The 25,756-nt window shown below is 40.8% G+C and overlaps 1 protein-coding gene across 1 annotated transcript in view; it reads left to right on the top strand.

The window, feature by feature from the left end:
* Positions 1-20,670, top strand: part of VAMP2 (vesicle associated membrane protein 2) — a 56,015-nt gene extending 35,345 nt beyond the window's left edge. Inside the window, exons 2-5 of the mRNA XM_074833655.1 lie at positions 3,314-3,428; positions 7,134-7,292; positions 9,297-9,348; positions 11,526-20,670. Of these exons, the coding sequence (XP_074689756.1) occupies positions 3,314-3,428; positions 7,134-7,292; positions 9,297-9,348; positions 11,526-11,542 (343 nt within the window). The 3' untranslated portion in view covers positions 11,543-20,670. The remainder of the gene's footprint in view (positions 1-3,313; positions 3,429-7,133; positions 7,293-9,296; positions 9,349-11,525) is intronic.
* Positions 20,671-25,756: the final 5,086 nt, after the last annotated feature.

Raw genomic sequence — 25,756 nt, 5'->3', positions numbered from 1 at the left:
AAGTTACTCATCACTCTCCCAGACTATACCCCAGTGCTCTGACATCACAGAGTGGTTGCTATTTAAGAGTATTTGCTAGGGATTTATACCCTTTTTCACCAACAATAATAGAGCTTTGTTTCCCCTTCAAAATTAATTTGACCTGTTCTTTGGAGTAAAGATTCTCAGCATCAATGGTAACTTGTGTACTTTTTATTTTTAGGAAAAGGAAAAAAAGTCTGATGGCTAGGGGCCCAGTGATGGAGCTTTTGTATGGATTTTGCATTCTTTTGTAGCTCCCAAAAATCATGCTGGGCCATGAGAAATTGGACTTTAAAGTTGTGATGCTTCATGTATTTCAAAAGAAAGCCTTTCTAACATAGTGCTAATGTTCTGCATGAATTTCTTTGAATAATGTTTCTGAGAAATTATAAGATGATATGACACAGTACAGAGACAATAATAGGAGAATTATGCAAATGTAGGTTGGACTTTCATTCTAGCATTTTTGCACTAAGATACCCCAGAGAATGTTGGTGCTTTCTAGTGATGTAGGCCTTCAATTCCTTTCTTTGCTAGAAAATTTAGTTTCAAAGACAAACTCTTAATGGATGCCTTGTGGGACTGGAGCCACATTAGCTCACAGAGGTACTGCTTTCTGCTGCTGCCCAGCCAGGATGATTTCTACAGAGCTCAAACACTGGTAGGGCTGAGCCAGAAGCATGGAGACCCCTCTGTCCTGTTCTGAAGTGCCTTGGGAGGCCGGGAGGAGGAGAGGTGACACAGGTATCTCTGCTTGTTTTGTCTGATTTGGATATTACATGCTGCCTAATGACGAGTGAGGGCTCATGCCTTGTTAACCTGAAAGAGCTGCTGGTGGCATTAAAGCCACGTACTTAAGGACTGACTTCCGAGAGCCTGTCTGGGAACCTGTGCTGTCCCCTCTGTAGCAGGTGCTGCATCTCTTCTGGTGAGCACTCTTCGCCTTGCGGCAGCTCATTGCTCTGACCCATGAGGCTGTGAGTGAGGCAGCTGCTGTTACTGTATAAGGAGAGCACAACTCCAGAGACAAAAGGTTTGGAGAGAGTAGCTCTGCACTGCAGGCAGCACCCAGCTCTGGTTACTCTTGTATTAGATTTTATGTAATTAATTAAGATGGGCATGTTAATTACAAGCTTTCTGTACCTTAGCATAAAGATTGCCATCTCTCTTTGGTAGTGACTCCTGCTGGATGGTCAGGGCAGCTGTAAAAATACCCATTCTTCCCATCCATTCCTCCTTTACACAGGGAACAGAGAAGTCCCAGGAAATACAACTGAAACCAAATTAGAGGGCAGCAAGGATGCTGGAAGAGAGCAAACTGGGAAGTGTCTACTTTATGCCAAATCATTTTAAGGACAGCTTGGGAGGTGCAAAAAAAGATGAAAATTACTGGGCAGAAAAGGTTAGCACTAAACTTTTGAGTTATTGCATAGGTTTGACCAAGAACAGCACTGCACCTATAAGATATGCTTACTAGTGAAAATATGTGGCCAGGAAAAACACTCCTCAAATGCTTCCCTTCTGTAGTCTCTGGGATGGTAACAGTACATAGCTCAAGAGGGGAGCTCTGTTAACATTTGTAGTAATTAACAGTGTGAGACAATGTTTCCATAGAAAAAAATTCTGCTTGTGTTGATTGGGAAAAAGCCTATTTACTTCCTTGACTGCAAAGAAATTTTACAATTTCAATTTTAGCTCTGTTGTTGTACCAGGAACTCCCTTTGAAGTTGTTAATGCTCCAGAGAGATCTTGTTTTGCATTATTTGAGTCTGATATGCATTATAGTCAGATTTTGATCCTTTGTGACAACAGCATAAACTCAGAATAAATCCTGTTGGGAACCTGGCGCATGGCCTTTCAGTGGAGTAATTCCATTGCAGGTGGCAGCAGCATCTGGTCTTTTATGTTTTTAATAGTGGCTGTGAAGTCCTCAAAGGATGAGCAATTTGTGTACAGCTCAAGTTCTTTTCTTCCAACTAAAGCTTGATAATGACGTTCTCACCCACAGTTAAAAAAGGATACAGCAGTGCTCTGGTTCCACAAACAGCTGCTCCATCACTGGGAGTCTGTGAGGGTCAGTGCTCTCTGTAGGGAACTCAGCAATACTGTCAAACTGAATTTTGCAGCTTAAGGTACCTTTGGGGAACTAACTTCAGTACCCCTAGGCGCTTTGACGGTGTATTAATGCGGCCGTAATTCCAGCAGCATTAATCAGACCCCAGGATGTAAAAGGGAATGATTCACAGGAAAACACTGTGTTCTCTCAGTCTGTCACTGTGGGAAGGCATTGGTAATGCATGAGTGGGATTAGTGATATTTTTCAGTTCACATGCTTAGGGATTTCCTCTCCAGCTTCAGGACTTTATTTCTCTGCAGGAAGAAGTGACAGGGGTCCCTTGAAAGGAAAGGTAAAGTTTCACAGGTTAAAGCGTGGGTGTGAAGAACGACTGGCTGAGTTTGAAGGACCCCGTTCAGGTCGGCAGGGTGACTTGTCTGCACAAGCTCATGCACTGAGACAGACCACATCTGTTGTTGGATTTTAAGGGACTTCTGTTTTGTCTTTTGTTTTAGAGCAAGCTGGGAAAAGCCAGTGTTGATGCTTAAGAAAAGAGCTGATGTGCAGGAGATCAGGGCTCTGTTCACAGCATTGCTGGAAATACTCATCCAGGGCCCATGGCAGGTGTTCAGGCCTGCCAGCTGCTCTGGTGGGGCAGTTCGTGACCACTGGTGGGGTGGTTAAGCATTGCTGAATGCCTGAGATGACTAACCCTATGCTGTGTGCAATTCTCACCCCCACTTCCTCCTCCATTTCTTTCCCCTCTCCTTTTGTTTGGTTAGCTTCCAGCCAAACACCGAGAAGAAGGGGATGGTGTCACTCAGCACACTGAGGAGGAAGACAGGATTGCAGCCCTGGCTCTTATAGCATCAACACAAAATACCTGGAGCAGAGTCTGTTCCCTTAGTGGGACATAAACTCTGCCCTGCTAGTCAGGCCTGTGATCAGTTTGGCCATTGGCCTAACTTAGGGTAATCTGAATTGCTTGCTGTTTAAAAAGGCAGCAAAGGGAGGGGAAGAGTTTGATACAGTCCTATCAAGAAATGGTGTGAAAGCTAATTATAGCATAGGAGGGAATGGGACACTAGGGTTGTGATCCAGGAATGGAAAATGTGGGCTGTGAGACAGTGGAAAACTTCTTTTAAGAGAAAAGTACTTTTGACTTGTTCCAGAAAAGGGGTAGTGATCAAGTGAGATGTTTTCAGTCACTTTTTACATTGTCTGCTTTTGACCTAGGTCTGCTCCAGCTCCTACCCAAGGTCCCACCAGTGCTGGGGCTGCAGGGCCACCTCCGGCTACCAATGTGTCAAGCAACAAACGGATGCAGCAGACACAAGCCCGGGTGGATGAGGTAAGTGGCTCCACGTGATCTGTTGCTCACCACAAGGGTGCTGATGGGTTTGTTGTTTTTTTTTTCTTTAAGATGCTTTCCTCCCTAGTGATCCAGCAACTCCTGCTCATCTGAAAGCAGTGGATCTAGAAAATGTTTACCAAATGATGGCATTTATAAAGAGACAGACAGTACAAGAGAGATTCTGAGTATGAACATCCTTGTACCAGTAACACTTCTGCAGAATAAATGTGGGCAGTGGTGCCAGTTCAGGAATTCATCCCAGTCAGTCAGGTTAGGAGGCTCTTTTAACATGTTCTGTGTTCCTAAAGGCTAGATGCTAATCTCACAGGCCGTTTCACAGGGACAGACCATCAGCTTCTCCTAGATAGATTCAAGCCATGAGAATTGTACAGCTGAGGGCTGTGTGCATAAACCAGAGCTCTATTGATTAATCATCACAATTTATCCACAAAGAAAGGCACCCACACATGATGTCATAACAGCACCTCTAACAAATCCCCACTCCTTTTGTTGGAGGACCACATGCCTGTTCCAGCTTGGATCCTTAAATTCTTGTAGCATACAGACTACCCCGCCACCTTGGCTGTAGCGCCAGTGTCCATCTAACTGCTGTGATAATGGGAATATGCGAGCATACCCCTGCTCATGGGTGTAGTCCCTGAGCATACCAGCAGTACAGTAGCAGCTGTAGCGTCCTTGCACACCTGCTGTGCAGATTTGTGTGCTGGGTATTAAATATAGAGTTTTACTAAACCCCTACAAAGACTTAAGTAACTAATTGCTTACTGTCCATGGGGAAGTGGCCAGGGCTTGTGTGATTCTTTAATGCCAATTCAATAAAATACACATGATAAAATAGCTATTAACATGCATAAAGACCTCTATTTTCAACAGCTCCAGGTATGCTTTAAAAAATAGTAGAGAAGACCTCACAACATCCATCTCAAATGCATTTCTTAAGATGAATTAAATACACCTGTCAAACTGAGCTCTGTCTTTCTGAGAACTTTTTCTTTGCTGAAGATCTGAAATGGAGTCTTTCTGGCCTTGCCATTGCTGATGCTCAGAGCTGATCACAAGAACATCCTCTGGCTGCAGAAGTGTCTGCAGAAATTTCTAGGCCAGATTCTCTCATTATCACACATTGCACTAACTTCATTGATGTCTCTTGCAGTGGGGAAAGGAATATTGTATTTCAGCTTTTGTCTTGGGTCAGAACAATGAAATAAACTTCTTGTCCTGAACATATTACATCATTATGGTGCTATAATTGTTTATGTGAGCTATAGCAAAAGTAATTGTCCCTAGAAGGTGAAAAATAATTGCTAGTTATTGTCTAAAACAAGTGATGTACGTCAGATACATAGGGCTCTTCAAGCAGATCAACGGAGAGGCTAGTGAACCCCCGCTTTGTGTTTAAGATACTCTGTATTCTGAGACTTTTCACACAAACGCATGCAAGATTGTCTTGTGAAGCATGATGGCATAATTTTGGCAGGAACTCTTACCCAATATGAGTGGACAGTGAGTAGCTCTTGGATTTGAGGATTAAGTGGGTGATAATCAGGATCCATGTGTTTTTTGCCTCCTGTTTGAGAGGGAGGCTGAGGCTGGTATGGGTTTTGAGTGGATAGCACATGGTCAGCAGATCCTTGTTTAACAGGGAAATCACAGTATAAGAATAGCCAAGGAGGAAAAATGCCACAGGGCTTTCAGTACCGTGAAGTCACTGGGGTGAAACTGGTTTATAGCACCTAAGGATCTGATCTGTTAAGCATTGCTTTGACCTTCCTACTTGATCTTCCCTGTTTTTTTCTTTCATGTCTTGTGGGAATGTAAGCTGTAGGTGGCACCAAACACCACAGCTCAGCACTACAGTCCTCTGGCTATTCTGCTCCAAGTGCTGCTCTGCACGCACTTCTGACTCAAACCCAAACTCAGCAACACAATCACGTCTTTGCTTAAGAGACAATTTTTGGTCTTAGTAAAATGACTGACATTTTTAATGCTATCTCAATGCTGATACAGTATTTCAGCTATATTCATGTTGGGTTTTCCCATCTGATTTCTCTAGGCATCCTAGAACTTATTTTCTAAGGCCCAGATCTTGGTTTTAGTGTAGACAAACATTCATTTATTTGACAAAAATGCATCATCTGGACAAGTGTTCACTGCAGTCAGGTTAAATTCAATAAACAGTTCTGGGAAAAAAAAAAAAAAAGAATGGTTAGGAAATGTTACAGTATTTTTTTTCAGCATTTTCAAATAGTTTAAAATTTTCATTACAAAACACTGTACTGAGACTAAATATTAGCTAAATATCAGTTAAATATTAGCTAAGAAATTAATCATAGAACCATAGAATGGTTTGGGTTGGAAGGGACCTTAAAGATCATCCAGGCCCAACCCCCTGCCGTGGGCAGGGACACCTTCCACTAGACCAGGTTGCTCAAAGCCCCGTCCAACCTGGCCTTGAACACTGCCAGGGAGGGGGCAGCCACAGCTTCTCTGGGCAACCTCTGCCAGTGTCTCACCACCCTCACAGGGAAGAATTTCTTCCTTTTATCTCATCTAAATCTGCCCTCTTTCAGTTTAAAACCACTACCCCTCGTCCTATCCCTACACCCCCTGATAAAGAGTCCCTCCCCATCTTTCCTGTAGCCCCCTTTAAGTACTGGAAGGCCTCTATAGGGTCTCCCCAGAGCCTTCTCTTCTCCAGGCTGGACAACCCCAACTCTCTCAGCCTGTCCTCACAGGGGAGCTGCTCCAGCCCCTGATTATCTTCTGGGTTTTTGCAGGTAATAGTTAAATTATATTAAATATAAAGAACAATGACTTATTACAGAGTATGAGAAGTAACACACCAGCAACCATATTCACTGCTAGAGTAAGTGGACACTACTTTACTGAGATTGGTGTACTGTCTAACATTTAGGTTAGTGAGGAATTTGTACGGAATTTCTATTTAGAGTTATTGGCTTGCTGGAAGAGGATTTTTGTCTCACTCAGTGTGTAAAATATATGCATGGATGGGCCTTACCTATTGTGTACCGGCTGTGCATGCTTTTTTCGCTGAGGCTGTGCAATGAGGTGGCATGAGCTTCCTGCTACAGTTCAGGCTGAATTTTCTCAGGTAAGATTTTCTCTTCCTCCATTTTCAAGCGGGACTTCAAATTATGGGTGGGAAGTCATCTTGTCCGAGAAAGATCTGCACAGTGAGTAACATACAGTTCCCTTTAGAATTGCCTTTATCTAGCCAATTTCTCTAGTTCAGGTAAGGAAGTTATATTAAATGTATAAGGAAAGTAATGGCTTGGTCTTAGTAATAACCAGACAAATGTCAACCAAACTGTAGTATAGTGGTACTGGTTTCCATCAGTTTTTTGTATCCATAGTGAAGTAGCTAGTTGTACACTAAAAGAAGTCAAAAGCTTTAATGAAACTAATTACAGTATTTCATAATGTCCCTTTATTTTTCACCTTTAAGGGCATCTGAGCAGAGTATAGTTATGTGTATCTTGTTCTCACTGTTTCTGTTTCCATAGGCATGGTTTTTGAGGCACTGTCCAGGTAATTGCCATCACATACCATAATGGCAAATGACTGGTTTCAGTATGATATGTGATACTCCACCGTGTGAACATAGAGGTGACCTTCTGCTTTACTGTGTGTGGAATGTAACGTGAGGCTGTGCCTTTGCAGGTGGTAGACATCATGAGAATGAATGTGGACAAGGTGCTAGAAAGAGACCAGAGGCTATCAGAGCTTGACAACCGGGCAGATGCATTGCAAGCAGGTGCCTCACAGTTTGAAACCAGTGCAGCCAAACTGAAGAGAAAATACTGGTGGAAAAATTGCAAGGTAAGGAATATAAATTCTTGTTGAGAATCACTTCATGGCAGACATTACTTTCACTTGCATTTAACGGGACTTTGCTTGCAGGATGGCGTCTCTAAGTGGCCTCTTCTTGACAAGGGGAGAAGGAGATGCCTTGCCCTCTAGGCTCCAGGATAATAAGTCAAGCAACTTTGATCTTTACTAGAACCTATTCTTTAGATAATTTCTGCTGTATATAAAATATAGATACAAATTTTGATGCCCGCAGATAGGGATGGGAGAGCATTCCATGTTAATTCATGCCAGTTCCCTGGGTGAACCACAAAACCTGAACAGGAGTGGTGAATTCTAGTAGTTGGAGAAAATAAGCTTTTTCCCCATGGGAGATCATCAGCCTCTTGATTTTTCTTTAGGATGGTAAACTACCAAAAAAAGACTTGGTTCCACAAACTGCTGTGAGAAGTGAGGAAATGACAGTCTCTTTAAAAAAGAGGGGCAGATTAGGACAGAGCAGGACTTTAATCAGCCAGCTCTCTCCTCTGCTGTTTTCAAAGTCTTATCCTTACCCATGAGCAGAGGGAACCTCACTTTCCTTTGCTTTTTCAGACCTTCTCCAGAATTTGTGTTTTCTGGACCCAGAAACTTCAGCTCCTCTTATTCATATAAGACCCCATATCCTTGCTTTTTTCTACTCATGCACCACTAACATGAATGCTATACCAAAAGTTCAGCTTCATTCCCATTTCTCTTCAGTACCATCTTTGCTGCTGACCATTCATGTCCACCCAAATAAAACCACTTGTTCCCAAGGGAGAATCCCACATGTATCTCTCACCAGTCTGTTGCTTGCTTTGTCTCTTCAGTCCACAGTGCTATGAAATGTAAAGCAAAGCACAATATTCTGTGTAAACTATACACACAAACACTCCAGAAATAAGTGGATTGAGGTTAGAAATTCAACTGAGCAGTTCCTTTGGGCCTCTTCTAGCTGTTGCCCAGTTGCTTTGCCTGACAGTGCAGGAAGCAGGGCTTTTGGGAGCTACAGACACAGATTTTGAGTTGGGTTCACCCATGCTGACTGCAGTCACCACAGTGATCTACACTACGCTAGACCTTCAAACCTACCCTCATTCTCCTTTCCTCATTGTCCCTTCCTGCTTTACCGTGACAAACAGAGTCCCCCTGTCCTTCCTCTGGCTCCCAAACTCTTGAAGGAGGGGGAAAATAAATAAATTTACAAGCCAATGGCTAGCTCCATCCTCCAGACATATGTCTGGAGGAATGAAGGCCTTGGGTTGACACGTCCATGTTTGTTGTTTTACAGTCTTTCCATTTTCACTGGAGTGATGATGGGAATTGGACTGCAGCATCTCTGGTGGCCTTACTAGCATTCAGCAAGTCTCATTTAGGGACCTCTACCCCACACAACTCAGTGCTGGTATGGTCTGTGCACAGCTGGCTCTGATGTATCTGTTCCTGTGAGAACAGACTTCAACTTTGCAATGAGCTATTTCCAGGCTAACATGCTGGAAACCATGCTGGCTAGCATGGGCTACCTCTCTCAACCGCACAAGTACACAAAGCCAGCACAAATAGCTGCTAGGCATTAAACATCTCCAGCTGCTTCTTCCCTGACTGTGGGAACATGGTGAAAAGTGGTCAAGTTACTCTGGTATAAAGTTGTACATGGCCATGTGTGAATCCAGCCACTTAAAGCACCTCTGGAGTTTTACTTTGGAAGTTTACTTTTTCTTTACTGCTGGAAATGGATAAAGTTGGTCACTGCATCTTAGCTGATGGGTAAGAACTTGCTAGCTTTGACAAGAGGCTATGTCCATTGCTGGTGGTTAGCTGTTCCTTAAATTGACACTAAATTTGGGGCCTTAACAAGTCTGTTGCAGTGAGTCTTTGCAAGAATTAAATGTGCAAGGAATGAGCCACCAAGTAAAAGCAAAAAACCTGAGGTGTTACTGTCTTTCATGTGAAAACCTGACGTTCTCTTTTTTTCTCATAACTCTCTTTTTATAGATGATGATCATCCTTGGTGTAGTATGCGCAGTCATTCTCATTATAATTATAAGTGAGTAATGCATTTTCTCTTTCATTTATGATCTCAGTAGCTCTGTGACTTACAAAGTGCTGATATATTAAAGAACAAAACAAAACATCAATATAAAATATTTAAACTGATTAATCTGTGAAATTCCCCTTCTAGTGTCATGCTGTTATAGTGAGAATTACTGCAAACTCTCTGGACACTTAGTAGGTAGAATTTGTTGACATTTAATGTATTTTACATTGGCATGTTACGTAACTTTCTCTAGGATTAGAGACTGTCCCTTTTCATGTTTATATAAATTTTTATGCAGTCTCAGGTATCTTCCTTTCATAACAACCAGTGCCCAGTCCTGGTGTCTTCTAGTGAGAACAGTAATGCCTGAATTACCTCGTGCCTATAAAAAGAGGGTGAAGGCCCACAGGCAAAGGGCATCTGATGAATTTTTTAAAAGCATGTAGATGCCTAGTTCCCACCAAATCAGCTGGAATTTGAGATGTTGGTGCTTTTGAAAATCACTTTGCATCTTGGATACCAAAATATTGTTAAAAGATGGCCCAAAGTCTTACTGATTTCTTGTCTTGAAAGATCATCTCATTCATATGTTTGTTATAGGAAAGATAGCATATAAATGAATAATAGCAGTCATGCTGGTTGGGAGCCAGGGATCTTGTAATGACAGGAACCGAACATTTTATTTATGTAACCTCTGTGTTAGCAACAGCTGTTATGTGACATAACTGTAATATGGCATTAACTCCTAAAAGGGAGATTTCTTGAGTTAGACAATCCAGCTAGTAGCCCAGAAGAGATCCACCTGGAGGCTAGACTGTGGATGTAAATTAATTCCCAGCTCTCAAATTACATGCCTTGTATTCAGCATGTTTCCATTTTCCTCTGTAGCTTCTGTAAAGAAGGCTTACAGAATCACCTGTAAATAGGACTAAATGGATTGAGATACATGTGGCAGTTTATAAGTCTTATGAATGCTGGCACCAGAGCAACCCAGAATAATTCTAGGGTTTCGTAACACTGATATGGCAAGAATTGGAAATGGCTAGATATTAATTAACTATATTAACAGGGTACTCAAGGCAACTGGCTTCAAGGGAAAGAAAGACAGGCCTTTGTTCTGCAGTCTAGTGCAGCAACCTGGGAAGACAGACGTGCAGCCATTGAACTAATTGCTGTGTATATAGGCATCACTGAGCATTTGTGTATCTTAACAATAAAGTAAAAAGCAGACAAGATAGCTCAAAATTTCTCCTTTGAAGTTAAGGCTGAAATGATATATAAGTTATAATGTTGTTTCCCTTCTGGTTTTAAATGTTGGATGCCTGTCCTGGTAAGTTTAGAAACAGATATAGCAGGTTTGCCATGGCTTAGGTTGGGTTTAGGGTATTTAATCACAAACTTGAGTGTCACATCATCAAACCCAGGTCTTGGTTCACCATAGTGAGATCTAGTGCAATCTTAATGAGATTTAAGTGTATTTAACTTCTGAATTATTTTTTCAGTCTATTTGATCCTTCTCTAATAGTGCCTAAAGGTTGCAGCTTCAGGAAGGACCCTGTGTATTGAACTCAATGGTGTCTTTATTTACAGTAGCTCTCAAGTATATGTTTAAGTCCTGTTGACATCAAGTGTCCAAGTGCTGGCACAGACAAGGCCTGCATGGCTTCTCCAGTCACTGATTTGAATGGAAACCAGATTATACCCTCCATGCAGGGCTCACTGTAGATGCAGATAAATTGTGTAGTTCCTCACAGCAACAAGCTACCATGGGTGATGAAATGGCCCAAGTCAGGGTTGCTACCGTCCTGGTAGTGGGGCCCTGGAAAAACAGGCTGGCTCCCTGCTGAAGCAAGAGTTACACATGTGGGACTGCAGGTGTTGCTGGAGCTGGTGATGGCGGCTAACATCACCATCAGTCCTTGCCCTTCCTATCTTTCAAGCCACAGTCTCCCTGCTTTCCACTCCAGTTCCCCCTCCGAACTCCTTTTGATACAGGAGGAACATCCCCATTCCAGCTAGGAAGGCACATTTGTGCAAGACATGTCACGCTCTTTCAGCAAAGATGTGCTAAAGGTGTTTGCCATTCTCTGACATCACACATTTCTGTGAGACAAAGCACAACAGTAACTCTGTAATAACTGTTGGTTTATGTCTTTTTTTTTTTTTCCTTCTGCTTCCTTTCCCAGTTTATTTCTCCACTTGAAAAAGCAAGGAAGGAAGACTTGGCACAACTTTGTTCATATCAATCAACGATATCAGTGTTCCTTTGTTGAACTGCGCTTTTTAATTCCCAGTGTCTTGGGATTTTTGCTTGTAATAACCCATAAGCATTCGGTGTGGTGTGTTTTGGAATTCTGTTGTTTCCACAAGAAACTGTACCAGCTAAATACTGCCAAGTAGTTCCATACACTGTCTTATCACTGTGTCTTAAAATGTGTATGCACTGACCTTCAGAAACTGTAGTATATGAAAAGCATCCTAAACATCTCAGAATCAGAGAATGCAGCTATGGGAAAGCTCCTGCTTAAAGGGACACTGTCAGGTGGATTGGACCCAAACCTAAGGTTACATCAGACTTTAGGGCCAAAATTCTCAAGCTGAGCACCTAAAGTTGGTTGGCAAAATGCAGCTTTTTGAGGTAGTGAATATCTGCTACTCTCATTGAAGAGAGTGGTACCTACAAGTATTCATGTAAGACATCTTATTTCAACTTAGCCCGCCAACCCAAGCCTAAAAACATTCCCCGTAGAAAATAAATAGGACCAGATCATCTTCTTTTATGGATTTAAATTTTTCCTTATGGGGTGTTCTGTACAACCAGGATGGCCTCCATATGAAAGTCAGAAAGACTGTATGACAACCAAAAAACCGTGAGCTCTCACAATCTTGAAAAAGTCAAGTGAAATGCAAAAATGGTAATACAAGCATCATAAATGACCAAGATAGAGACTCTTGCTAAAAGCTCAAGGCATTGTTTGTCAGTCTTCATGGGACTCTCTTGAGTGCCAATCCCCAATACTTACGGCCCTAACTTAAAGCACATGATCAACTTTGGTGATGTCTGTGGCTTCCCAGCGCAGTTGTAGGAAGCTATCTCTGCACCATTTTGCAAAAATAGTCCCCGCTATGAGGACCATTCAAAAATCAGGAAGAAGGAGGTATGGACAAATAGAGGGAACAGTGGAGAACGGCCAAGAAAGGGAAGGGTGCCTAGCAAAGCTTTCCTGGGGAAGAGGAAGGCAGAGAAATGCTGTTCCAAATTGGTGGTGTTAATAGGCTTTCTAAAAATTTATTTTAATCTCTGTGTGTGTATAGTTCATAAACTATAGTGTTGTCTTTGTACAGTGCTCAGCTGAGATATTTTTCATACTCAGTGAGTTTAAACTAACATTTGATGTAATTAATAGAAATTATATATTGCAGTTTGAGAGAAAGTTCTTGTATGCTATTGTTGTAGGGTTTCTCCCAAATGTTGAACTCCTTGTTTTTTCTTTTTTAAACACTGAATAGTTTAATCATAGTTAACCAAACTAAAAATGAATTATCAAATTTTGAGCCAGGAAATTCTGAAAGGGTCTTTTTAGGATAACTCCTTCAGATTTTCTAAGAAGAATTTGTAGAATTAGAAAAAAAATAAAGTTGTTTGGGTTGTTCCTCCCCTCCCTGCAATTTAATTAGGGCATAGAAATGGTGATAATAGTAGTGTAAATATTCCCACTGTGTAGCATCTCTCTTGACATGGTCTTAGATTAAAAAAACAGAAACTCAGACCAGTTCATTGTATACACAAACTGTGCTCAAGTAGAATTTTTCAGAGAGAATAAGCAATGATCAGTTGAATGGTTCTAGTTGCATTTTTTCTGCTATGTATTTATTACTTCATATTCATGTGTACTGTTTCATATCATTAAGTAGTAAGTGGACACAGTCTTAATGAAACTTAACTTTCAAAGTTACTAATGTGCAACTGAGCTCCCTGGTATTCCCTGTTCACTTCAGTCCTTCAGGTGAGTGAGTACATAAACAATTCTAAAATCCTCACGGCCCAGACAGAAAGCTCTGCTCTCATGAAGGGCCTGAGTCCATGAGGTGCCACAGCTGAATGCTATGTATAATTGAGCCTTCACTGGAAAAGGAATAAGCCACCCAACTTCAAGACCCTTTTTAAACTACTAAGATATTTGTCTAGCTGCTATGAAAGTATTATCTCCTAAATGTGAGAGCCTGCCACCCATACCCACGTTGAGCATGGCTTGATCCTCACAGGGCTTCTCTAGAGGAGTGCTGAAAGGACTCATGAGTTGAAGACAGCTTTCACTGGAGGTGGTACAATCAGTAAGGTTTGTATCTGCTGATACAGATCCTTAATGCAGATGGTGCCTTCTCCTGTGAGAGTCTGATCAGACTACTTAGCTGGTAGCTGCAAATACACATCAAAGCGTTTGAATCCTTTAGCTACAAAGATGAAAAGTTTCCAAATGAAACTGCTATAAGGATGCAAAGCTTACATCCTCCTAGCTAAAGTATCTCAAGCAAGTTAATAAAGTGGGAGCTTCAGGGGAGCGTGAACTGCTAGTTGTGGAATGTGTACTCATTCTCCCTCAAAACAGTAACTAATGGGGATGACTGCTAAATGTTGGTGAGAATTTGCAAGGAAGAGTTTATTCAAGAAACCTAGCCTCCAGTGGGTTGTAAAATGTTTGTGAAGAGACAGTTTCCTCCTGTGTGCTAAGGAAATATGCTAAATTAATGTGTTTAACTCTTTTAAGTTGTTTGCATGTAGTGTGCTCATGAATGCCCAACGTTTGCTAGTTGTGCTGTGCTGGGTGGTTGCAATCAGTAAGATAAGCCATGTAACATTTCTAATTCAGCCCAGGAAGCACGAACAAGTATGTCCTTCCCTGATGCACAGACCCACAGTAGAACTGCTCCTGCAGAGGGTTAATTCTTCTGCAAGGAGAATATGGTAACGTAGGACTGTTCAGGGTCATAGATTATGCAACACCATCACCTACACGTAGACTGGTACAGAGGATGATCTATACAAACACAGTTGGAGATCTTATTTGTGTTGAAGCCAGGATTGATTGCTTTCCAGTCACTGCCTCTACATTTAAAATGTCCATGCAGTTACAACTGCCTACTTGTAATAGTAAATTTCCCTTGAAAAGGTTGATTCATTCTTGTTTAGTCAGCACTGATGAGTATTTCAGTTACTGGGTAGAATTTCAACTGCTACTCTTCCTCACTAACTCCTGCCTAGGCTTTTACCTTGGGCTGGTAAGAAGGCACAAAAAGATTTACTTTTACCCCCTCCCCAGCAAACCCTCAGGGGTCTGCAAGGCTGATTGCTTTTTGACTGACATCTTGGGGACTGAGCTGAAGATGTCTCTGGCTGGAAGCAAGGATTTTGATAGCTTTAGCCAGACTTAGACTTTGTTTGAGACTTGCATATTCTGTCCTTATAAGAAGTGCTTACTCTTCCTCTGATTTCTGTGCTACAGCTGTACAGCTAGGCTGCCTGCGTGATATGCCATTCAGAAACAGCATAGCTGAAATGGGATGATTAGGAGCTGGTCTGTGCTTGTACCACAGGCTTGCCAATGAGTGCACATCAGCTTCTGAGGTTGAAGAAGTGTTATTTGCATCCACTATCCACAGGCTAGTAAGGTCCTGCTTGGGCATTACATCTTCTTCCTTCTAATTTAGTTCACCTTGTAATAGCATAAATGTGGCTTTAAACCTAAAAAAGTTGTTACACAGAACTTGCAGGAGCAAGTAGTGTGGAAGCCCAAATGGGGCACTTGACCTGATTTTCACTTGACAACGTTATGTAACAGCACAGTCAATCCAACATAGTCCAACATAATCCAATATTATTAGAAGGAGCAGGGGAGAATCTGATAAAGATTCTGAATGTAACCTAGGGTCTGTAAGACAAGAAGTGATTTAGAAATGTATTCAGTTTGATTTTTAAAGCTGCAACTTTAATTCTATTGGAACCTGCATGAGGTTAGCCCTGGGGACAGTTCAGGCAAGTAAAATACTTGGCTTTTTTCCTTTTAAATACTGATCTGCAGTAAGTGACTTAAACACTCACAATGATGGAGGAACAGGACAGTATTATCTGTGCAAGGAATGAATTACAACAGCCACAACCTGCTATGTTTTTGTCTGGGTAGCAAGACCTTTTGCAGTTCTCCTGTTTGTGTCTCATTTCTGTCACTGCTCCTCTGACAGGGCTTCACATAACTTTAACTTGATGAACAGCTGAACTATTTCTTGCCTGAATAAAATGCATTTTAGCTTTTAAAAGCAAGTTCATGACTTAACATCTGTGTTAGAGCATACCTGTAAAATGGTGATGTCTGCTTCTCAGAAGTGTATCTACCATGGAAGACTCAAACTTCAGGAACTTTTAGAATCTCAGATGTTACTCAACTCTTTTTCATGCTTTTACATAGTGAGTTTTTCTCTATTCCATGGGAAGTTATCCACCCAGTGTATGGTCTATTATTTTTTTATGACAGTGCATTGATCACACATGTTGGTGCTAGACCTTTGCAAAGAAACTATAGAGCACTTGGGTGTGATCCAGGATTTAGATCTCAAGCCTGCTTCTCCTGCCCTTTAAACAGGGACGAGTGCTAAACCAGTAGCCATATAAGGCACTGGGCTCGCTCCCAAGGTACACAGTGAGTATTGGAGAAAGGCCTCGAAGAGACCAAAGTGTCTGGATTCGTGTCCTGACCTGAACTTTAGACCCATAACAGATCATAACCTTTGGGTCCCCTGTGTAGTCAGAAGAGTGAGATGCTCTTCCAGCCAGGTCTTCATCTGACCTGATGTAAGTCCCTGTTGCTAGACAAGATACATTTGAGCATGTGTTTCTTCATGGAAGAGAAACCACAAGCACCCTCAAATTACCTTCTTTAAAAGCAAAACTGAAAAGGTTAAAGAATGTAGTTTGAAAAAAATTAATTGTATCTAGAGAAATGATTGCCTGAAGATTTCTCAGATAGTGACATTATTTTCAGGATGGATACCAGATTGGTATGTATGAAACAATCAAACTAGAACCAATCAATTGTTCATCTTCATCTGGTCTCCTTCAGAAACAGCTATTCCACTTCAAGAAAGGATTTTGTTTCCCTCTTCAGCTGATTACCCTTCCTTATTTCATTAATGTACGTCTCCATTGATGTGCTCAGTAGCTTTTTTCTCCATTGAGAACCAAAAGACTGTCTGCCTTTAAACACATGCATAAAAAGAGATCTGAGCCACCCAAGGAGTTTACCTTTCTTCCTGATGCACTGATATTTAAAAATTACATCTTACAATAAAGCAGAAAAACTGTGGCAGTCTGGTTACATGCAGTTTTGGTGGAGTAAACACTTGATTATTCAACAATGAGTCATTTCTGCAGTAACCTCATTCTGTCATGACTGTATCACATCTGCTAACTCTCCAAAGCAAAAATCATAACCTGTACTGGTTTAAACATGAATACAGCATCGTGGTTCATACGTAACACTCTATTCAACCAAAGAAGCCATGTGCTATAAGTTTAAAAGGGCAAAGTACTTGTTGTCGAAGAGAAAATATCATAGACGACAACAAAGATAATTATGAAAAAAGCTTCTCTGTCCTTTAGCTCTTCTCACAGTGTCTGACTTCTCCATTATTCTTCAAGTCTCTCTTCGTTCTCTTAGAAAGCCTTTGTGTTTTTGGAGTGTAGTGTATTTGGAACATAGCATATTGGGGCTAGAGTTGTTCTGCTGCCCTCTGACTCCCTGCCTTCTCCCATATTGTTATTGTTGACCTCAATCAGAGCTGAGGCAGGTCTGAGTGGAGCAGAACCTCTGCCCAGCTGTCCTCAAACCAGCCTCCATTGATGGGATGAGAACACTGGAGGCAGAATATAGCTCCTGGATCTTAATTTGGTTCAGCATGATGTGAAACTAAAGAAGGCTCTTGACTGCTAGACAACAGCATTTTTGCTACGCTACTTTAATTTTAATTAAATGTGTTTAACATTTCTTGTAACAGTGATTTCATCAGTTTCAATGGAGAAGAGAGGAAACAGCAAATAATGTGATAAAGGCAAGATAGTAAACTGGGAAATGGTTTAAGTGAATGGTTTAAGTGAAATACAACCAACTTTCAGCAAACTCCTTTTTATAGGTGGCTATTCCTAAGAGCACCTTTTGTATGTTAAAGCTAAGCAGTGCTAGTCTATTGAAGTGCATATAGACTATTACTTAAAATGAGCTATGACAAATGGTAGTTGAATTTACTTTCACTTTTTTCTTGAAAACACAGGAGATATATGCAGAAAGGATGGTCTAGTATTTTTCGCAGAGAGCACCATTTGGGGTATACCATCCAAAGACATGCTGCTGTTGTCGGCTGCAGAAGTGGTCAAGGATTTCAGTCAAATAAGGGCTCCAGAGTGCTTGGTGCAGTTGATATGTACTGAATGCCCACTTTCTCGTATAGCACTTTGGTCTGCCAGTAAGGAAGTCTTTTTGACACAGCATGATGATTTTTCTTACCCCTGTTCCACTCTAGTATCTATTCTTGTCCATCAATAAATGGTCTAAGGAGAGGATGGAAAATCACGTAGCTGAATCCATTACATTCCTGTCATGTGTATGTGAGCACATGGTGGCGGTCTGAGCTTTTCTAATGAAAAGAGTTTAAAAGAACGAAGAGGTCTCAATATTTTAATCTATTCTTTGAAATTAGTTTCTCCCCCTGATAAGCTGCAGGTTTGTTTAAAGTACGAGTAAATAATGGCAGCTGCTGTTGTTTTCCTTGTAAGATCAATGTTTGAGATAGTGCATATAATGGAGCCACAAATTCACAGATGCACAATGTACGATTGTTTTCAGAAGTTCAGCTATTACTAGTTATAGTATTGACCTGAAAGGTTGCAACAATTTCTCCATTAGTCACGGTAGTGTTGGCTGGACCTGAAAATTCAGTGGTTAGTGTGGCTACTGTGCTGCTAGCAACCTATTCTAAATAATGTAAGTTCAGCCTTTCATGAAACTTAAAGGGAAAAAAGATTCTGAATAAAAGTAGAAATGTATAGTAAAGGCCATGGGTATACAGTTTAACTATTAATTATTTAAGATTATTTATCTACTATTTAAGTAATTAGCAGCTATAGAAGTAGCCAAATAATTAGCTTCCAAAGCCTACTTATTGATGAAAGAATATTTTTTCTCATTAGAAATGCTAAGTTCAATCTATGTTCCATTTGCTTTTTCCCCAGATTGGAAATAAAATAAAATGCTAATGCTGCTAAGACACACTCGCAGGTCTGCACAATAAAGTGTTTACTGATAGCCCACTACTTGTCATGAAAAATATCATTACTTTGTCTTGTAAATGGAAAGTCCTCCCTCTCCTGACCACATACATGGTAAAATATTAGTCACATTATGTATATCAGCACCACTGAAAGATTAGAAATTAGTACCTCCTACTCAAGAGCGGGGCTTAAAAACATCCTTTGTCTGTTGCAAAAATACATTTTGAGGGGGAAACACCAACTGTTGTAGAGGTTAAATTTTTATTTGACAACTCCTATTCTTTTTTCCTCCCCCCTTCCGAAAGAAGTGCTTATATACGTAGGCAAGCATTTGCCATTTGGGTGATACGTTCTCTTTCCAAGTATGAAAGAGATGAAACATAGCCAGTGTCTACTGTGAGCAACCTTCAGTTTGTTTTGCAGCATAAAAAGTTCTTTTAGTGGCAATTGTATGAACTCTTATTATAAACTTGTTTTAGTCATTGCAGGAAATGAGTTTGTAGCCAGCTAATTAGTATTTTCCTTAATGACTTATGTTTGAGTCTTAACACAGAAAAGCAGCCTCTGGAGGTGCTATCTAATCAGTTCAGCACTGTAGAGTTAAAATGGACAGGTGGTTGAGTATTTCACACTCTCTGGCCCAGAGTGAAGAGTAAAGCATGTCCTGTTCTGGAAGCAACTTCAACATGTGCTTAAGCATATAGAGAATTTCCATTCTGTGTTTAAGACAACAAAACCACCTCATTTGTCCTTACTAAATCCAGGCCTGATATGGAATCTGTGCCATGTTCTAATTCAGGAGAGGAGAAGCCTTTCCTTTGAATGACAGAAAAATTAGGTTGGAAAGGACCCCTGGGGTTTATCTAGTCCAATCTCCTGATCAAAGCAGGGCCACCTTTGAGGTTGGATCAGGTTGCACAGGGTTTGTCTTGGTGAGTTTTGAAAATCTCCAAGGCTAGTGATTCCACAGCAAATCCTGCCATTGGATATATCCTCTGCCCTACCAAGGTTGATAAAAGTGGAGTATGTACCTTCATAAGTGTATGTGGTTTATATTTTTGCCTTTTTTTTTTGCACACTGATCTGATTAGAGTCAAATTCAAATCTAGTGGGAGTAAGTGCAACCCCCATTTTTCAAAGAGCTTCCACTGACATCAAGAACTTTTCTTTCTTCCTCACTTACATTGGACTAAGCCAGATCTGATCATGCTGAGGATATGAGTGCATTCTCTCCCCTCTGTGTAATGTGAAGCCTGCTCCTCTGACACTGAAGCTGAGGATAGGCATAGGATCAGATCCAGGACATCTGGTAAAGTCTAGTTCTGGACTGTCTGAGGTCCATGTCAAAACCTTGGTTGGCTACTAAATTACTACACTGGCATGAAAGAAAGAACAGGATTTACTGAGATTACTATTTCTCCTCACAAGTCACTTTAGCAATCCCACCCCTCTTTCAAATGCAAACCAAAACCCTTTCTTCTACCTCTTCCCTTTTAATTCTTCACGCTTTACTTCCCCTAATAGGAATAACCAGAAATAGGCTTTCAGTTGCCCTTTTAAAAACTAAACTCCAGACCAAATCTTTAATTGCATCCTTTGAAAGGCCACACAGTAGTGCTAAGCTCTGTAGTAATACGCTCAAAGGATCTGAAAGTCTGTGCTGAGAACAGCATCTCTCACCTCATAGACTCAGCTGCACTGAGCAAGAAATTGTGATTTGTGCCTCTACAGAAAACATTCAATTTGCATCTTATTAGAGCTACCTGGGGAGGAAAAATAATGTTGTGGAGACCAGGAAATTTCTTCAAGTGCTTTATCTGGAGGTCAGTGGAATTCATTTATAAATGATGAATGCATGCATTTTGATGCTAAAATTGTGCTGACTTACAAAGTTTGATATTACTGTACTTTTCTGTGCACAGTGACTTTTTTTTGAAGTGGTAAACATATTTTCCAAGAATATCGTAGACATTTGTAACATGTATGTTTGTGCCAATAAATCTTGTTTTAAGAAGTTGCTTTTTTGTATCATTTCTGTTCCAAATACACACAGTTTAAGGACAGTTAAGCAGCTTCAGCTTTCATTCTCTCCCTGTGTTAAGTGCTAAAGACTTCCGGAAATTAAGATTTTCTAATTCATACTGAGTTTTTATATATTAAGTCTAACAGAAAAGAAAAAATCCACTTCTGTTGTATAAACAATAATGAACTCTGTACAAATAGGGGGAGGGGAGACAGCAGTACAACCATTAAAAAATTGTGAAGAGGAGCAGATGGGAGAATGCATTTAGTGCATTTGACCTTATTCTTAATTTTCTTAATGCTAACATGTTTTCCTTTTCATAGGGCACAGTTAACTCAGGTAACTCATTGCCATGAGATACTGCTAGTTCATAAACTTGGTGTACTTTGGACACATTTTTTGAGTGAAGAAAGAAGGATTCTCTGTGAGAGAGATACAGACTCTTGTGCAGAGTCATCTGCTGCCTTAACTTGAAACAGCTGATGCTGACCACTAGTGTGATGGCTTAATGGGGCATGGTAGCTGTTTCCATCATTATTCCTAATGAGTAATTAACAAGAGTTGGAAGCTGCTTTTCTCCCTCTTCTAGTGACTACACCTACATTTTAAAATATGCAAGCATCACAGTAACTCCTGGGTAGCTCTGCACCCTCGTGCATATGGGGTGTTATTCAACAGCTCTTCTAATTTTGTTGCAAATCAACTCAGCACATGTAAAGGGCACAGTATTGTCTCTCCCCACCCAAACACACCAAAACCAGGTAATGTCAAGATGCCTTCTTGTATGACAGTGCTTTATTAGTAAACTGTAGATTTTTTCCTTGGTAACTCTTAGCATATCTGGCAGTAAGTTGGGGGTACTTTGAATCCCTAAGGAAGAGCTGGGAAAAAGCAATCACTGTTTTCATACAGCACGTATTCTGGTCTATGGGAAATAGCAAATAAGGACTGAGAGGTTGATTGGTGGGTATGAATGTGATACTGAAGAACACAGGAAACTGATCAAAGCCAAGGTGAGGCTTATGCTAACAATTAAGAGAACACAATGGGCTACTATTCCATTAGCACTCTTATAGTCAGGTTGCATAGTTAGCTCAGTTTTATTGAAACAAAATATGCCAATTTCTGACTTCTGAGCTTACAAAAAATTATAGCAAATGATAAAAGCAAGTGAAAATGGAATTGTGTGTAATGGAGAGAAGAAGGTGGATATGGCAGAACCAGTAAGATTATATGAAAAATCTAATGTATTTCTGCATGCTGTTCAGATAGCAGATTTGCATAATTCATGGAAGTTCAGGGAGCAAAAGGAAGGACTGCTTCTTAGGGGTTACTGACTTATGTGGGGTGAAGAGCTCTGAGACTTGCATATGCTTTGGAAAGTCAATAGAAGATAGCTCAAAGACAAAACAAACCTTGAAGTGACCATCTATATACTTTGTTTTGTGAGCTGAAGTACACAGAGGTAAGTGAATAAGCTGCTTTTAAGTGCTGACAGATCTAAAATTTTTTTTAAATGTCTCGTATGACTAAAGATGGTCAGAACTGCAATATTCTCAGAAGAGCAGGTAATCCTGAGACTGCTAGAGTTCTATATGAGAGAGAGCTAGGCAGGGATGATGACTCTTACAAAACTACACCATCTTTTTTTGCTTTCCCAGGTGTTTCAAATCTAAGGGAACAGAACCTTGTAACACCACTTGTGGTTTGGGCAGCTATCATCAAAAGCTCTTACCATGATGTGGTAGACATTAAATACATTTTACTATGGGAATTTCCTGGTACCACGTGCACTGAGTTACTACACTTTTAAGGCAGCTTTTAGAATGATTCTGCAGAAATAACACCCTTGCCTCCCCCCTTAGCATCTGAACAATCTATAATTTAACAGCTGTTAGGTGAACTGCTTTACAAATGCAAGTAAACTTGTTTTTTCTACCTTCTGTTGGCCACAATGCAGCTTTGCTCTGTAGAATGTAGTCAGTGGATTTCATAATTAAACTTCTAGTACTTATCTAATAACTGGCAGGTTGTTCTTTTTACTAGTCGATGTACAACACAGCATCAAGTTATTTACATATTCTCTGGGTTAGCCTAGAAAACACCTGCCTCATAGTCCAGCTTCACCAGGAGCTTGCAATACCATAGTGTGCATGCCTCTCTGATATAATCTATAGTAAGCCATAATGACAGTGCGCTGAAAGAGCTGCATAGATCAGCAGTGTCACCAGCATTATATAGCCCTGCACCAACCCAGGCTTTGTTAAACTTCCTTCCTAATAATCGAAGAAAGCTATGGAGGAGAGAAAACCCAAAATTCTCCCTAGTCTGTGTCAAATGACCAGGGGAGTGGGGTGGAGTTTTCTCAGCTCAGAATCCAGCAAGTTAGTTTAACTGTGAATAGGATGCTGAAAGCAAGCATCTGAAACTGTAATGCCACAAGGAACATGGGTTAGTAGTGCTTGAGGAGCTGGGAAAGTAAACTGGTTTTATACAGCTTTCTAGACAAAGGAAGCCTTGAAATGTGGGGTTATTAGAATGCACATATTGCACTGGCAAAGAACAACTCCATCTCCTTTCAAACCACTTTGGAGACACCTATGAGTTCCAGTGACAAAGTTCAATCTCTTTTATCACCAGGAACTGTCTGGATTAGTTTTTGCTGTCCTTCCACCTGCTTATCAGGCACCATTTGATAACCACATGCACTCTTGGCCCCCGTCAGTCTTCTAGAAAGCTCAATCTGAACGTCATTCCTGAGCTGGCTAGAAAACTCTTTCTAATGTTCTGGTTACTATCTGGGAACAATGTATAGTTCTTACTCTTCTTACACTTCTTCAGCCTTATATAGCTGCACAACACATCATACTTACATGATGCGTGTCTGAAAAGGCAAAGAAGCAAAAAGGCACATAGTCATTAAAAGGGAGCCCTTCAGCATATAACCTGTCTGCTCCTATTTGACCCAGATACGAGGGAGGAATCAAACCTCAACCCACTCAAACTAGCAGCTTCTATTCCTGATTGTTTTCTCTTTGCAGACCATAGCAGAATCTGTGACAGCTTCTGGTAGAGATTTGCAGAACCCCTCACCCCTCCTTAAAACATGTTTGTCAAGAGTGGGCACATCACTAAGTAATCACTAAAAACTGCCTTAATGGAAGACAGGGGGAGCAGGAAAAGACACGTTTTCTGGTTTTAGCTGGCTGGCAGTGCAGCTGCCTGCCTGCTGCAGCACCCCGAAGTGAGTGTGTGCAGGGCTCAGGAGGCATCCGGCCAGCCAAGCCGTGACCACCCCGTGGTGCACAGCCTGGGGAATGTCAAACAGTGGCAGCCGACGCAGGTGGCAACACCCTGTGACAGCATGGGCACTGTCAGTCACTGCTTATCATTCTAGTGAATTTACTTCACAAATGATGCCAACATAGACTAACAGTGTCAGACTCGATCTGAAATGCAAAACAAATTTGGTCACAACTTGTCTTATGGGATTAAACTGCATTGTCCATCTCTTGGGTTAGCCATTCTCCTGTAACTGGCATTCATTTTAACAGTTTTTCAGACCTCTTTTTCATCTCCTGTACATCAGTTACTTCAGCCTAGGCTTCAAATTTCTCAAGCATTCTCAAACTTAACAGCATTTTCCTTTGTGATTTTGACATTGTCTCATTCTCCCTCTTTGCTTCATCCCACCTGTTTTGTTTCATGGTGCTGAGTGAAATATTGTTCTCCCTTTTTCTACAAGAACTACTAGTTCTCAAGTAATTTTATTTAACTGTTATGTTCCCCACTTTCTCTACAGAAAAAAGAAATCAGAAGATTTGTGTCTAGCCACAAAGTAGCCCTAAAGCACACTTTGACTAAGCCATCCAGGTCTTTGTATTCTCCTGATGCTTCCAGGGCTGCCTCCTACATACTGACATTCTCTGATTTGGCGCTGCTCAGGGTGACTGATTATGTGGTCTCATTTGCCTGTAATAAACTCTTTCAACTCTTGTTTCAAAAACAAGTATATAATATAAATGCACCTTTGCCTTAGAAGGAAAGGCTCTAATTCTCTTATGTGTTTTAGATCTTTCTTGTACTCTTGCAAGCATCAGAAAACACCACATCAACGTGGAGAAGTACCTGTTGATCCCTTCATGGAACATCTCTTAAGTCAGGAGCCAGTATGAAGCATGTTGCCTGCAGCTGTCTGTACAAAGGCTCCCTGTGTCATGTGCTGCATGGGAATGACCTCACCAGTTGAATAGAGCTACTGAACCAGTTACGGATGTAGTCTGACAGACATAGAACAAACATGACTCATTTAAGAACATTCCCTACCTTCCCTTTTAATAACTGGTTTCACCAAAGCCAGTAAACTAGAACTGAAGGGAGAACAAAGAGTTCTTCAGTCAGCTCTGCACAGCGTTCTCACACGCTACTTGCTCCACGGCAGGAGCATGTTTGAAACGACTGTCCCTCCACAATTACATCTTTGGTGATGTCTGAGCTCTCACAATGTAATTACCTCTAGCAGCAGATACTGACATGCCAATACTAACAATACTAATACCATAATAATAAAAGAATAAAAAGAAAAAAGAAAAAAAAAAAAAAGAATAAACAGTTCTATGTCCTGGATTTAAAATCAAAAAGTTTTAAAAATACAAAATGTTGGTATGCTGAGGAGAAATCATCATCCTTGATGATGATAATAATAATAATAGCGTTGAGATGAGAACAGAGGTCTGCAAATAAGGAGATTTGTTTGGCCAAGCTGTCGAGGCTTGGTTGTGTGACTTCACACCCAAGAGTGCTCAACTTCCACACTCAGTTTTCTTAACAAGGGGCTAAGAAATTAATTTCTGCTACACCTTTGCTTCTCCACCTTGTGATATATCAGTAATCACTTTGGTAAAGCTCTTTTTGAGAAAGTAGATAAAATTATAACATGTCAGGGTAAACTTTGAAAATTTGAACTTTATTTGTGAAATAATTTTGGCATTATAAAATCTCAACTCCACTGATGCCAACAACAACAACAACAACAAACCTCCATTATGTAAGTGGAACTGAGGCTTCATCTTCAT

This window comes from Strix aluco, chromosome 9 (assembly GCF_031877795.1).
Source record: "Strix aluco isolate bStrAlu1 chromosome 9, bStrAlu1.hap1, whole genome shotgun sequence".
Classification (NCBI taxonomy): Eukaryota; Metazoa; Chordata; class Aves; order Strigiformes; family Strigidae; genus Strix; species Strix aluco.
Note: the sequence above shows the minus strand (reverse complement) of the source record. Positions and strands in the feature narration are given on the sequence as shown.